Genomic DNA, 15487 nt, shown 5'->3' on the forward strand with positions numbered 1-15487 from the left:
CCATTACTTTGTTCTCAATTAATCCATTTATTTGTATTTTTCAGAAGATAAAAATACAAATAAGAAATTGAATGACAAACGTGTGGATTACTTCCGAAATACAAAGAGAAGATTAAGAAACCAATTACAAGCGAATCCCCTGGAGATAAAATTAGTTTTATTTCGAAATGACACGTACTTAATGCTTTGTTATTGTTTTTTCTTAAATATATTATAAAGTTGTCTACTACAATTTTACAATTAGTGTCTTATTGCCTATATTCTAGGACATATTTTATACAATTTATTAGAACTAGCTGCGCTTACGTAATGATATTTATAGCCTATAGCCATAGTCTTCCTCGATAAATGGCCTACCTAACAACGAAATATTTTTTTCAAATCGGACCAGTAGTTCCTGAGATTAGCGCGTTCAAACAAGCAAACAAACAAAAAACTCTTCAGCTTTATAATATTAGTATAGATTAATAATAAAATTATCATCAATGAAAATGAAATCACGTATCACTTCTGTTGTTTGCATTGTGGGAAGCATTTAAAACATTTGCTTTTTATAGATGTGTGTTTTTAATATAAACAATATCAATAGTGTTTTAAAATTTAATATCGTTTGAATTGCTCCAATTTCTTCCGTTCAATGACTACTGAAACCATAACAAGAATTCAATAACAGTAAAGTTACGTTATTACGCCGTTAGTACACCGACGCATTCGCGTGCGGCAGCGAATCTCTGCGAAACTACTGCGTAGCGAAATATCTGCGGAACCTTAGTAAACCGCAATGTTTTCGCAACTTTTTCGCAATGCGTCTGTGTAATGGCCATTTCGCAGTTCCTTGCGAAACAATACTGACAAGGACGCAACTATTTCATCTATCTATATGCTAGAGTGAGACATATCATATGCGAAAACCTGCCATACTACTGACAGATTTTTCGTTGTTTCGCTGCCGCACGCGAATGCGTCGGTGTACTAACGGCGTTAACTTCCCTGTTTCAGAAATACGCCTTAATTAACTTGCAGTAAAGTCGAAAGTGATTTCACTGAACTAATAAATATACCGTCACGGACGAGTGTACCTTTGATTTTAATAAAATATTGGAAAACGAGTACAGTAATTAATTTTAATTAGAAAACATTACACACGTTCGCATGTGCTTCTGTTAATTGATATTGTTGATTTCGTTTTCCAATGCTCTTTTTGCGGAATAATTCATTAATAAGAATATTATTTTTGTGTATTTTACAATCTTTTTTATTATAGAGTTATTAAGATCATTAATGTCCTTTTATTGTTATCGTATTATATAGTAAGCAATATTGTTTCTTAATAAGAGTAAAGGTGGGTATCGACTTCGCGCTCCAAGAGATCGAACATTGGCGCGCGCTCCAGCCGCGTGAAATGGATACCAGTTTGGAACGCGCGCCAAAATGTTCGTTGGAGCGGTCGAACGCGGAGCGGTCCGTTCCGTCGGGTGTCGGTTTTTTACCGCGCATCAAACGTGGCGCGCGCGCCAATGGAGACGGGTTTGTCGTATTTTTTGTGTTTGTTGCGCTCCGAGTAATAATTATTATGGATAACCAAAGTTACCGTAAATTAATTCAGCTATATGGTACGAAAGAAGTTTTGTGGAACATTAAAATTTCTTCGTATCATAATAAATCGCTTAGAGATCTTCTCTGAGCGATTTATTGGTTGGAGAGAAATCAGTAGTGAAATGGGAGTCCCTGTGCCGGAGTTAAAGAAAAAAATGCTGCTGCTGCTCGTACACGACTAGCTTCCATGATGAACGGTCAAACACTGGAACAGTTGCCACGCGCACCAGGTGCGCTTAGTTGATATACTTCAATTATTTGGAACGCGCTCCGCGGAACGCACTCTCGGCGCGGTCATTCATGGCGCGCGCGCCAGGAGCGCGAAGTCGATACCCAGCTTTAGAAACTAAATTGTTACTTCAAAATGTTCTAATCAAAAAATCATGCTCATACCAAATTACCTTACCTTGTTAGTCAAACATAACATTATTAAATGGTACAATCCGAACTAAACAAAGGGAACTTTTAGTTGTCTTAAAACTTATTTAATTTCAAATAGTCCAAGTTCAAGTTTATCTTTCCACTTATAAATTATGGTAATCTAGGTATAATGCCTACAATTTCATTCCTTAATATTATTGATAAACCAAACCGGATGATAAAACTCTCAAATCCGATATCGGCGTTAATCACGAGGAAGTCAGAAGTTAGCATCTTAGTTTGGTTGATTAGTACCAAACCGGTGGATTCCCTTTAATTAACGTAGCTGCTGTAATCGGAAATGCTAGAAAGTTCCCAAGTCTGTGGAAATAGATTATTCAACCACATCCAATATTATCTATGATATATGAGCGTTTGGTAGCACTTCTCATCCATATTGAATCAAAATTCAATTTTGAATAGATTTTATCGTTAAATAGTTTTCGCCACAGACAAGGCACATATGCATAATATAATAAGACTGTTTCCTTTAATTAATACAATGTTGCATTCTATACAAATTGCGTTTTAAGTGCACTTTTAACCCTATCAATGAATACATGATTTATATCAAAGCTTGCATTATTTGTAAAAGAATCTTATCTCCGCAGGTCATCACGCGTAAAACAATAATGGAGCCGACTCACTGATAGGCCTACTTCCTGAGCAGCTGCCCGATAGCCCCACAATGCGTTATCACACGAGACTCTTGACAGAAACGAAGTTCTGGGCCCCTTATCAGTCGTGGATGAAGCCCGCGCGTGTCCCGACCTAAACAAAACGCTAAATGGTGGCGACCTCGTGAGAAAACGATGTGTAATCTGTTAAAATGGGTGATTTGTTTCCAAGTATACCAAAGAGTACGCTGGCCAGTGAGGTAGACGGGCACAATTGGAGCGTGGTCGGTCTGGATGCGTATAGCACTGATGAAGAATTGGCTGCTGTTGAATTGTTTAAGGACTACCCTGAAGCATTGCTGAGGTTCGCTTCAGTATGCTGTGTGCTTTTCATGCTGGTTGGGATCCCTGGAAATTTCATCACTATAATCGCTCTAGCGCGATGTAAGAAGGTGAGTTTACATATATTTTGATATATTTGTGCGAAACCATTAGGACCGTAATTACAAAAGTTTTGTTCACGGTTCCGGGACTAGTTTAAAACTGACTAGCTGTTTGATTTACAACTCAAAACTTAATTGGAAATCGTACATATCTAATTTTTAGTATAGTCCCGTATGGCCAACATGATAGTTTTTTGTTTATAGGTTTGTAGTTACTAGTGTATCTTAAAGATAATTCAATTATTCAAAGCAATTCACATAATTTCTATTTATACGCTTCAAATGTAGTTTCTATTCAGTAAATCGAATTTCTTCACATATCTTATTATAACTCGTACACACGTACTTTTATAAAAATCTGCGATAGCTGCTCAGAGAAAGAAGAAATAGGAAACCTTATTGAGAATCTTAATATAAATTGATATCGATACACGCTGTTACGTATAAACTAGGTAATAACAAGCTATTGAAATACTGACACCCTCTGACACCATATTATTTTCTTAGGTGTTTTACTTGGTAGGTATAATTTGTAATGATCACAATTCATGCTTATAATATTATTATCATCATCATCATCATCGTGATCATACAATAATCAGTATCGAATTGTGTATTTGCTTTTGTTTTGCCAGTATGTAATCAGGTATTGAATACTGAAATGAAGAAGAATTAGAATAGAAGCATCGTTTTCTATATAAAAATTATCTGATATTCATTAATAAGTTACCTAGCAACATTTTCGGTACAGCATTATTGTTGGATTTATAACTGAATAGAGATAAAGATCAATAGAATAGTTCAATCAGGCTCAGTATAATGTATTATATTAAACAGCTTATATAAAAACCATTCCGTTGCTAAATAAATCTTCTGTTGCCATTTCAAACCCTCTGGTATCATAAAGAGCAATACTAAACTAATTGAATATAGACACACAAACATTTAGTCCCTTATTAACTTTCCTTATTTGTAAGGATTATTGTTTTCTTCCATTATTCAAAGCGCTTGAAAATAAACTTAATAAATCATCATCAGATAATATTGACTACATGTAATGTAGCCCATACAGGTAATTAATAAGATACATATCATACATTGTATATGGATACAATGTATGATATGTATCTTATTAATTACCTGTATGGGTAAGTGTGTATGGACACACTTGTAAAACAATAAATTCACCACATATTTTCCAGCAACATAAACTATATACAATCGGGTAAATCACATTCACATCAGTTTTTCATTTATTCATACGTACCCTACTTTTTCATTTAATCCTTATTAAGGTCATGCTAGCAGCTTGACATATCCAGCAGTATACTAGTTCTCAAATGCAGAAACGGATTATTAAATCATAACAGGAGGATTACCATACAAATTAACATCTATACAGTATCAAGTGTACTTGATCAAGCTTGATAGTACCGTGCAGAATTGAGACACCTTTCCTATTGTTAAATTTTATGGATTGTAGGATCACTGACAGCAACAGGGCGAAATACTTTAGATTAGCTACCATCCATAGAACATTTGATATATTTGATATATACCTAGATATTGCATAACTAGTAATAATTTATGCATCATATCCATACCTATATTGGAATGCGGCTATCATATTTATTCAGATATCCATGTTAATATTGTGTTCTACATCAACCTACTAATCATCAGAAGTAACATCCTTTCGTTATATAAAGTTACACCCACAAAATATAATACAAAATAGACTAATCAAAGTGAGTGCATTCCCAATGTGAACAATCAGTATTTGCGGAAGAACAGAATAGATAAAACTTCGTTGTTTACACATCACATTTAAGATAATGCGGTCATCGTACAAACACAAACAAAATATATACAAGATAAAACTAGTTATATAATTGATAGAGTCGTAGAAAATAAAAAATAACATTATTCAAAAGTAATAATGCTTTCAGAGTAAGAACTCTATAACCTCATTTTATTCAAGAGAATAAAATGAGGTTATCTAATGCTCGTTGATTAAAATTATAATTGGTATTATTTGCTTTCTATAAATATGATATTGTTACACCTCGAGTAAGGATTGAAGGCTCTAGTCTAGCCCTAGGTTTATTTTTTTATAATTTATTTTTTCAAGTACTGGATTTTATCAAGTACGGGAATTTTTTTTGTCATATATGTTTCAGAATGTAACACTATTACAATTTACATGTACCCTTTACAGAAATAAATATGACAGCACAGAAGAAAGTAACACATATTTACTGTGTTTCAACTGAAATCTCATATTGCGAGACCTTTGTGATAATATAAAATGTCTGATTCGCTCTAATAAAAGCGCTTCTACTCACTTCTTATCATTGTACACAACCTTTCATAAGGATTATACTTTTATGAAAGATGACATTTAAAATATAAACTTGTGATAACATCATTTATTTTACGCATGTATCTTTTTGTTAATATATTCTTTCATCTTTATTAAAGTGATAACAAAAGGAACAAGTAATTACAATGATATAAACTTAATAGTTAATATGAATGCATTGACAACAATATCATTTGTTAGCGTAGGTCAGTGCTCAGCCGACAATCATTATAAGTAATAAATAATAACTTTCGAGGATGTTGATAACACAGTTTAATCACTGTACGTGAATTCATTGAGTTATATTTACCGCATGTAGCCCATTCTATTTTTATAGTTTACATGTTTGAAGGAAACCGTAAACCTAATTTTGAATGCGTGTTAAATAAATAATATTTTATAATCTTTTCAGGTGCGTAATGCGACTGCGGTATTTATAATGAACCTATCATGTTCGGATCTGTTGTTCTGTTGCTTCAATCTTCCGCTGGCTGCTTCGACCTTCTGGCAGCGGTCTTGGACACATGGACGCATTCTCTGTCGAATGTTTCCCTTAGCGAGATATGCTTTAGTCGCCGTGTCGCTGTTCACAGTCCTCGCTATCACTATCAATAGATATGTTATGATCTCTCACCCTAGACTGTATCCTAAGTAAGTTCTATTATTTTTTTCTGATTAAGTTTTATGTAATTTTAATATATCTCATGCATTTATTATTATTGCAGATTATACAAAAGACAATATTTAGCCGTGATGGTAGCCGGCACGTGGGCGTTCTCATTCGGAGCATTGATAGCGACATGGCTAGAAAAATGGGGTCGATTCGGTCTAGATCCTACTATTGGATCGTGTTCAATTTTACCGGATCGCAACAACCGCTCACCCAAAGAGTTCCTCTTCGTTGGCGCTTTCATGTTGCCCTGCTTAGCGATAGTTATTTGCTACGCGCGGATATTTTGCATAGTGAGAGATGCAGCTAGAAGGTCAAGAGCTCCTTGCAGCGGACGGCCTCGACCGGGTCTAGAAGATTCAGCTGTTGGATCAGCGTCTACAGCGCTAGAACGATCACCTGGCCCTGAAAATGGCGTACATCATAGTAGTATCCCAAGAAAAGCGCTTCTAGCCCCACCTATACTTCATTGTCCCCCCACGCCTGGCCCAGAACGGTCATCTTCATCGGGTGTAGACACTCTAGATGGCCACGACGACGAATGTGCCCTAGATGCGAAACCTCGAACTCCAAGCGGGGGAGAAACTGCCAAACGACTGCGTCAAGCGGCCGTCGTTCTCAAACGCACTCCCGTTCCCGTCAGACCCCCTCGTTTAACTCCCAAAGATAGAAAGCTATTAAAAATGATAATGGCCATAATGTTATCGTTCTGGGTGTGCTACCTGCCGATAACTTTGACGAAAATATTCCGCGAGTTCACGTCGCACCCCGCGGCGAATATCGCCGGCTACATTTTAATATATTTGACGACATGTATAAATCCCATTATTTACGTGGTTATGTCGAGCGAGTACCGGCAGGCTTATAAGAACCTGTTAATGTGCCGCAAGAGGGCGTGACGTTCGCCCGGCGACGGCGTCTCTGAGAAACGCCCGCCGTAACTTCTGCGTAATGAACTGAAACAGTGAAGTGTTACATTGTAGACGCTCAGAAACTTATTGATACTAAACTTTGTACTTGTTTATATACATGTTATATGTAGGATTTATATGAGAGCATGATTTTTCCATGAATAATTTGTTATAATCGCGAGCCGTCCGTGATTGTGCTAAATGATGATGAGTGCAATGTTTATTACAAATTAGCGTAGAGATATAATCGAATAGTATTTAAACTATATATTTATATAGTAATTGTGTTATTCATTTACTGTCTGATAAGAAGGCGATAAGGAATAGTAGTTACGACACGAGTCTCGTTATTTTTATGTAAATTAATTGAAGTATTGAATACTAAAATATTGATGAATCGAAAATACTCTATAATTTATATAGAAAGAATAATATCTATCGTAGTAATTATTAAATTGTTTTAACATTCCTATAGCCCCATTACGTATTGCATTAGTGATAACAATGTATCTGTTTGAATTGTAAAAAAGGAAGCGAGTTCCGATAGTGTGTGAGCAATAAATTTTTATACGGTTTAGTGTTCGATAAGTAAACAAAGCAATGGGCTGAATAAAATGTTCAATATCAAACGGGCGAAACCCGTTACATCCAAAACTGAGTCATTAAGGAAATATTCTAGGAAAGAATTACCACAAAGATGTTTATAAACTCATTTGTAATGGACTTACTGTGGATGTATGACGTGCGAAGTGTTGTTATAATTTGAAATGGCATACGAGAAAGGGTTTGCAGTTCTGTTTGCAAATGGAAGTGAAATATTTAACTTATCGGACTCGGAGTTGGGTTCAGTGCAGTTGTTTAAGGATTATCCAGATGGACTCTTGCGGTTCTCGGCTGCTTGTTCCTTCGTCTTCATGATTATTGGGATACCCGGCAATCTCATCACTATCATCGCTCTGGCACGATATGAGAAGGTATGTTATAACATTTTTAATCGTAGACACAACACAACATACACAAATAATCTTACTATTGAAATAGACGTGTGTTTTATATCAATGTAATTGCAATTACATATCACTCTATAGGAGTTAAAAAGGTTTTGAATAGTCTCGCCCAAAATATGTTACCATACAAAGACTACGTGCATGAATTTAATAAATTATTTGTCAGAAATCGATATCTCACGTCATACAGCATCCTCGCGTCAGCACACACGTCAATAAACATATTATTTATACTCTGAAAACGGTACATAATGACTAAATTGTGGTCAAAATGTATCCTCATAACACGGTTAGGGAAATCTTTACTGTTTTGTTGCAAGCACAATCTCTAAGAAACTAGCTCATACGTCGACTATTTGTATGTTTTGTAATATACGAGGTTTAAATATCCTGCTAATTAATTAAATTATCAGAAAAAAATAAACGTGACATTTAACGCATATTCGTTTGTTTACCTACAAAACATAATAAACGTATCTACATATTAATATAATAACAATATCTATATAATGGGTAATAAATAATAAAAGCATTGTACTTTTACAACTTCACTGAAATATATACAAAATAAACATTACATATATTTAAAAAGGGTAGCAGTCTGCCTTTGTTTGCTGTACTACTTTTAAGATTATCCCTAAGCGCAAAAAAACGCTACTTTATAATATTATAAATTATGGGTACCTACATAAACAATTTGTATTTTTAAGAATTTTATTTTAAAACAATATTGTGTTAATGTTTATTTGCTTGAATATAGATTATAAGAGGACATTAACACCCTTATTGCCCTGGAGAACCTACATAAAAACAAAATAAATCTTTAAAAATACCCCGAATAAAACATCGCTTTAACGTTAAAGTCTTATGATTGGCTATAGAATGAACGGTTACCAGAAAAATACAGATAATAACATTTTATTTCAATTTATTTCAATTTATTTCAATTTATTTTTATTCATAGTCCAACTTACCAACATTGAAAATTTTCAACAACACTACACGTGAAACAAGCCGATGTGTTTAAAACCTCTCGTATTACTAACACTTCTTAATAATTTAATCACAATGTATTTCATTGCGCTTTATTAAAATAATTTCCGTGACCAATTGAATTAAATGTTACATGATTAATTGCTATAAAAACATACGTATTTACAGGAAATATGTGAACTTTAACCAGACTGTAACATTAATTAGTAAGTGATAAGCTTGAAATAATTATTATTAATTATTATTTGTCATTTGACCTCTTACACACGTGAATATGAAATAAAATATACGTTACTTTATTCGTTTCGTGAAAAATATTTACGCACACACAATATTACAAATGGTGGGACATTTTAACCCGATTGTTTTGCTCAAAGTACTTGCACTCTATTATATATATTTCTTATATTCAAATCACCTTTGTTTAAAGGTAATTTGGCGACAAAAAAGCAATGTTTTGTAAAACCATTGCGTACATTCTCTAAACATTTATCACATACTGAGAAATTGTTTATATGACGTACCTACGGTAGGTATTTCACAGTGTGATTCAAGGTGCAAATAATAAGTGACACCCATTTATGACTTTCATATTTTTGCGGTAAACATACATATGAGTTTACACAGCTTTTAATAATATACATATTCCTGCTCGAACATTAAACATTTTTATATCACATTTAATATTTAAATTTTACTGAAAAAAAACCTTTAATTAATAAACGTTTAAACATAGCAAGGCGACAAACGTCATTTCTTTAATTTAAACTTACAAGTATCCAAATATATGTTAATTAGATAGACTTTAATCATTACTCATATAGTAGCTAAATACGTGACATACACATTATATACTTTTTATGCACGACTATACATAAAAAATTCAGAAATTGAGCAACGTTAACCTGTATCAAATTTCGCCCATCTCCAAAAATTTGTTCCCAAATCTCAATTCTATAAACAATTACAATATCGCTGAAGTTTAAAATAAGTAGACTGCAGAATGAACAATTTCACCAAAAGTATTTAAAACTTAACATTATGCTAAAACTATAAATCTGAATAATTTAATGTAACAATTTAAGTATGTAAATTCATTCTCAATTATTTAATGCAAGATCATAAACAAACATTATCAAATCATACACTCTTATAATGTCCATATATCAATAGGTAATATGTTTTAGAGTAGACGACGATCTATTTTAGGATTTAATTATTACTGATAGTAGTCCTCCCTTGACCCCCAGTCAATGAATACATAATGCAAGGTAATTATAGGGTTGCAGTGCTTTGTTCTATCGAAGAACGAGTTTAATTACTAATTTCAATCAAAACCTTCTCTGAAATATGTTAAATGTTCATTATAAAAATATATTACTCTTTTCTCATTTTTAATTTAGAACGGAATTTTTAATATGTTCAACCAACCAACTCTTTTTATTGTAAAATAAAATGTTTGTTGGTTTATGAATCATTAATTAAACTTTAATATATATTCAATGTAGCAGTCATGCATTAATCATACAATTTACAAAGTTTTTATTTTGTTAGTATACAAAATGAAATTATATTATTTATTATTAGAATCGTTAAAGCATACTTAAGCCAGGTGCGACAGAAGGCGTGGCACAATCTTATCTTAATCAAAACATTACTATGCCGCGAAAAGAGATTCCTTCATATAAAATGTATGCTATCTTATCAATCATCACAATTCACATCACAATCACGACTGAATAAATATACCTAATGGGTGAAGTCAGAAAAATAAAGTGTCTGTTCTCATTTATTATGTACCTAAGAATTTAGAAAGATTTATAACACGTAGTGGCATATCAATACTTTTCAAAAATGTGTCCCCTCCTCGAATCATCACAATAATAAATTCAACATCACTTCAGTAGTATGTACCTACGATGCTGATATGTAGAATGTATAATATGAGAATTAGAAGTTAACATAACGACCACTCGACCACTAAGCAACCCTATTTAAAATAAATAAAAGCAACAACACATACGAAAGCTTCACACAAATTCTTTAATTTGTGTGAAGCTTTTTTAATTAAATAATTAAATTATATCCAAATGGTGTCTTTACACCGTTTGGATATAATTTAATTATTTAATTAAATGTACTTTCTTCTCTTACAGGTACGCAATGCAACCGCAATATTCATTATGAACCTATCGTGCTCAGATCTGCTGTTCTGCTGTTTCAATCTGCCCCTGGCCATTTCCACCTTCCTCAATCGATCTTGGGTACATGGCATCATATTCTGCAAGCTATATCCAATGATGAGATATGGTCTCGTTGCCGCCTCCCTGTTTACCGTCCTGGCTATTACAATCAATAGATATGTAATGATCGCACATCCCAGACTATACCCAAAGTAAGTATTTTTCTATTACATAATTTTCAAAAACGTTAAAATGCCTTTTTTTTGTTGATGGCTTTTCGAACTGCTAAGTTGTAATTCATATTCATATATATAAATAATATAAACGTATATATTTAACGTAAACGTATATATTCATACATATACGAATATTTCATAACTCCGTTAATAAAATGAGGCACAAAACTGTTACTTTGACCATAAAATATATAGAATATTCTCTGATATGACAAACTATATTATGTCGTTAAAACATTTTACAATCCATATTTTTTACATAATCAGGAAGATATATTCTTTAATGGATATATGTAACACGAATAGATTGAAATTTGGTACGTAATTTATTACAGCTATTACGTTTTTTACAGGATGTATAAAACACGGAACATAGGTCTTATGCTGGTGGTAATATGGATCGCAGCTTTTAGCTTTTTAATACCGACAGCTTTCGATAAATGGGGCCGATTCGGACTGGACGTAAAAATCGGCTCCTGTTCCATTATTGATGACAAAAACGGCCAATCGCCAAAGAAGCCCCTGTTTTTAACTGCCTTCATACTTCCTTGTGTTGCAATAATCCTTTGTTACACTCGTATTTACTTCATAGTTCGGAAAACGTCTAAAAAATCTAAAGGTATGCCGTACAAGGGAGAGCAACAACCGTCGGGCGTTGAATCATCGTCGGTTGATTCGTCGGAATCAATTTCAGTTAGAATTTCTGGTCCCGAAGTGAGCAGTAGCGATAATATGGAAAGCTATTCTGAACAAGGTAAAAATGGAGCCGCTCAAAAGGCGGCAACGTTTCAGATTCAAAGTAGAGATGACATTAAAAGACCTGAGAACAGACTTCGTAGAACTGCTCTCAGAAAGTCTATGGCGATGCTAAAACTGACTCTCCCGACACGAAAGGATAGAAGACTCGGAACTATGATAATGGCCATAATGGTGACGTTCTGCGTGTGCCATCTACCGATAACAATAACTAAGATGTTACGAGACATGAATCCTATACCGGCGTCAACGTTAGCATCCTACATTCTATTGTATTTATCTTCCTGTATGAACCCAGTGATTTACGTAGTAATGTCTAACGAATACAGGAAAGCTTACAAAAATCTATTTAGATGTAGACGGAGGTCATGATATTTTTCAAATTAATTTAGGTTCCATTTCGTAAAGTGTATAAATAGCGCTTGATTGAATACTCAGTATAATGTAGTTTTAAAGTTTCTCTGTTGCATGTTAGAGGAAAACAAAATTGTAAATAGTAAAAACTAGTAGATATTATTTAATAGGTTATTTGTCTACTGAAATAAGTAGGTATAACGTAAGTAATTGTGTATATTACATAATTACGAGTTGGATGTATAGTTTGTAAGTAGATCGAATGTATAAACGGGCCCAAGGAGTAATAAAATTTGACATTCCGTACTGTATAATTTTGTATCAGCCATATAAAATGAGTTGTATGAACAACAAAAATTCTGTATACGAATAGGTATATTATAATATTATCAGATAATTGGCAATAACGTATGCATATTTGTAAATAATATACCTAAGTATCGAATGGAAACTATTTCTTGCTCGACGAACGAGAATAACTTACTAAATATAATATATTGTTATGATGTTACTATAAACATTTTAGACGTGGAATTGTATCACATTAATAAATAAAGTAAGTTAATGTTTATAAAATAAAACTTTTTTTACAAACGTCTTTGAATATGGTTAGTCTGCTTAATACTTTAATGCATATTCAGAAAATATGATGTAAATTCGGAATTTCAAAATATGAATCTCTTGAATGTTGACTAATATAAATATATAATTATTTAATAATTTTGTACCAAATGATACATAATATATAGTCAATATAAAGTGAAAGAAATAAATAGTGCCATTTTATGGAATAACATGTATATTTGTCATTTAAGCGATAACAAAGGAAAGCGTGTCGTGACCTAATTGTTAATTTATTAATTAGTACGTCATTATGAAAGAAATAGGTTCATTTAAAATTGGAAACTTATCAAAGATGCCTAATGTTTGTATTGTTATTAAACTACCTATATAAAGCAGAAAATTGTAATTAAAGAGTATGCTTTCTCAAATCAATTATGAGTATTAATATTAATTAGTAATTACGTTAAATATAATCATCTAAACTCGAATAAAAATAAAAAATTAAGATTTTGTTACGACTTACGAATGTATGGGTCTGATTGAATATATGTAATAATAAGTAGTCATTAATGTTTTTCATTTTAGATATCTTAGGTTTCAGCATTTTTACTAAATAAAAATACTCTTAAAAGAAAAATATATTCTGTTATGTAGAGTGAATAATTTAATTATTGTTAAATTTATAATATTTCCCGTTTACTTACATATCTAATAAAAATATGAATATTATTACTATATGATACAATACTATTGGATATTATATAAAAGTGTTTATACATGAAAAAAAAAATGTTATGAAAATAGTGTACGGTATGACAATGCAATAGCATTGTCATACCGTACAATACTACGTCATACCGTAAGAATACTTTAAACAATATCGTACAGCGGTTTTTCCTAAAATATTTCTATAACAATGATATTCACTTTTGAATTTAACGTTTAGTTTTGTAGCATTCAAATGCTGTATACAATTTATAATTTCTATTACTGAAAATTTATCAGCGGTTTGTGATTGAGCTTAATGCAAATTTACCCATAAATTTGAAAACTACACAAGTAATGAACAGCTAATGAAATGGCAATTAACTCCTAATTGATAGTGAACACTTTGTTATTTAATTAACAAATGAATTAGCCTACTGCTGAACAGCTAATGCATATCGAATTACGATATATTATGTACTTAATTTATATACTATCTACTATAATGGCATAACAACGTATTGACATCAAGCTTATTATAAAGGCTATGGCTATAAAAATGACTATCGAAGATATTCTTAAACTTCAAAGCGATAAAATTTTTATAGTAGGTCTTTAGTAGGTTATTAAGTATGCGCCTTTGTTCTGTATGCAGGCTAAAGGTACCTGATAAGGACTCTCCCGAAATCGCTAAGAATGTGTATTGTCATTTAAAAAGGTTATTGCATTGGTTGGTTGGCATTGCATATTTTCTATCTTATGTATAATTATAATTGTATTAGAAATGGAATATGCAAATTGAAATAAATATTTATTGTTCTCCAAGCCGCAATTCACTCGCCAAAATAATTGCATTTAACTAACAGTTGTTTTGAATAATTCATGTATAAACACTTAAATTGTCAATAATTTATAATAATTTATATGTGTTAATATTTTAAATATCAATTCAAATTCCAAATATCTAGAACCAAAGAACCAACTCTCCTGGGGCCACGACACCCAAGCCATTGTACTTACCAAAGATGTAATTAAATAAATTGAAATGTTCTATTCTTAATGTGTTTTATTTTATTATTTTAATGTAAGATAACTGAAATGAATATTTCTTAGTTACTTCTTTCTAAATGAATTCCTTCATATGTAAGAGAAGACTCAGTAAAGCATGCTTCGGCACGATTTATGCCCTCTCGTCGATGCAATCCATCAGCTCCTTAATCCTATTCTGTCTTAGTTATATTTTTTATTTTATTTCATAGGTACTTTTATATACCTTTCTATACAAAAATGTAGATGCTTAGTCTATAATTCATACTCATTCTAACAGTACCTTTAATGTAAATGTGTCACTATAAAGTAAAGTAACTTACCGTAACTGGAAAAGGGAAATATAGGAAATCGAATGTTATTAGCTGGAACATGACGACTGAAAAGATTTGCTCGGATGTCTATACATACCTCGACAGTTTAAAATGCTGCTGTCGTCGTTTCAACGCGTAGAAAATAAATAGACTTCTTTTAAACTGGCTTTTAAAGCTAAATACAAAGCAAAAGTGGGTGCTTACGAGTTTTGTTTTTAAACAAGTATGCAAAAACCAATCTAGAACAAGAATTTAAACACATTAAAATGTTTTCATTTATTAAGATAAGTACATAATCTAGATATTAAG

The 15487-nt window shown here is 32.4% G+C and overlaps 2 protein-coding genes and 1 long non-coding RNA gene across 3 annotated transcripts in view; 2 read left to right on the forward strand and 1 right to left on the reverse strand.

Annotated features, from left to right (window-relative positions):
* LOC149486989 (G protein-coupled receptor moody-like) overlaps positions 1-7018 on the forward strand; it is a 66105-nt gene extending 59087 nt beyond the window's left edge. The window contains exons 2-4 of the mRNA XM_089697030.1: positions 2628-3085; positions 5851-6089; positions 6164-7018. Coding sequence (XP_089553156.1) covers positions 2846-3085; positions 5851-6089; positions 6164-7007 — 1323 coding nt within the window. The 5' untranslated portion in view covers positions 2628-2845 and the 3' untranslated portion in view covers positions 7008-7018. The remainder of the gene's footprint in view (positions 1-2627; positions 3086-5850; positions 6090-6163) is intronic.
* The window catches only part of LOC149486988 (uncharacterized), a 109568-nt gene extending 100306 nt beyond the window's left edge, over positions 1-9262 (reverse strand). The window contains exon 1 of the long non-coding RNA XR_016315824.1: positions 9001-9262. This is a non-coding gene — a long non-coding RNA (uncharacterized LOC149486988). The remainder of the gene's footprint in view (positions 1-9000) is intronic.
* Positions 7786-13220, forward strand: LOC149486990 (G protein-coupled receptor moody-like). Its single transcript, XM_089697036.1, has 3 exons — positions 7786-7993; positions 11176-11414; positions 11792-13220. Exons 1-3 carry the CDS (start codon positions 7787-7789, stop codon positions 12564-12566), a joined length of 1221 nt encoding a protein of 406 aa, XP_089553162.1. The 5' UTR covers position 7786; the 3' UTR covers positions 12567-13220.
* Positions 13221-15487: the final 2267 nt, after the last annotated feature.

The sequence above is a fragment of the Colias philodice genome, chromosome 7 (assembly GCF_061535455.1).
Source record: "Colias philodice isolate Cphi_HAF_F1 chromosome 7, ilColPhil1 Martin Lab GWU primary, whole genome shotgun sequence".
NCBI classification, from domain to species: domain Eukaryota; kingdom Metazoa; phylum Arthropoda; class Insecta; order Lepidoptera; family Pieridae; genus Colias; species Colias philodice.

Coding starts and splice junctions, on each gene's coding strand:
- LOC149486990 (XM_089697036.1), top strand. CDS start 7,787: ATGGCATACGAGAAAGGGTTTGCAGTTCTGTTTGCAAATGGAAGTGAA. Junction 7,994..11,175: donor CTCTGGCACGATATGAGAAG/GTATGTTATAAC, acceptor CTTCTCTTACAG/GTACGCAATGCAACCGCAAT. Junction 11,415..11,791: donor CATCCCAGACTATACCCAAA/GTAAGTATTTTT, acceptor CGTTTTTTACAG/GATGTATAAAACACGGAACA.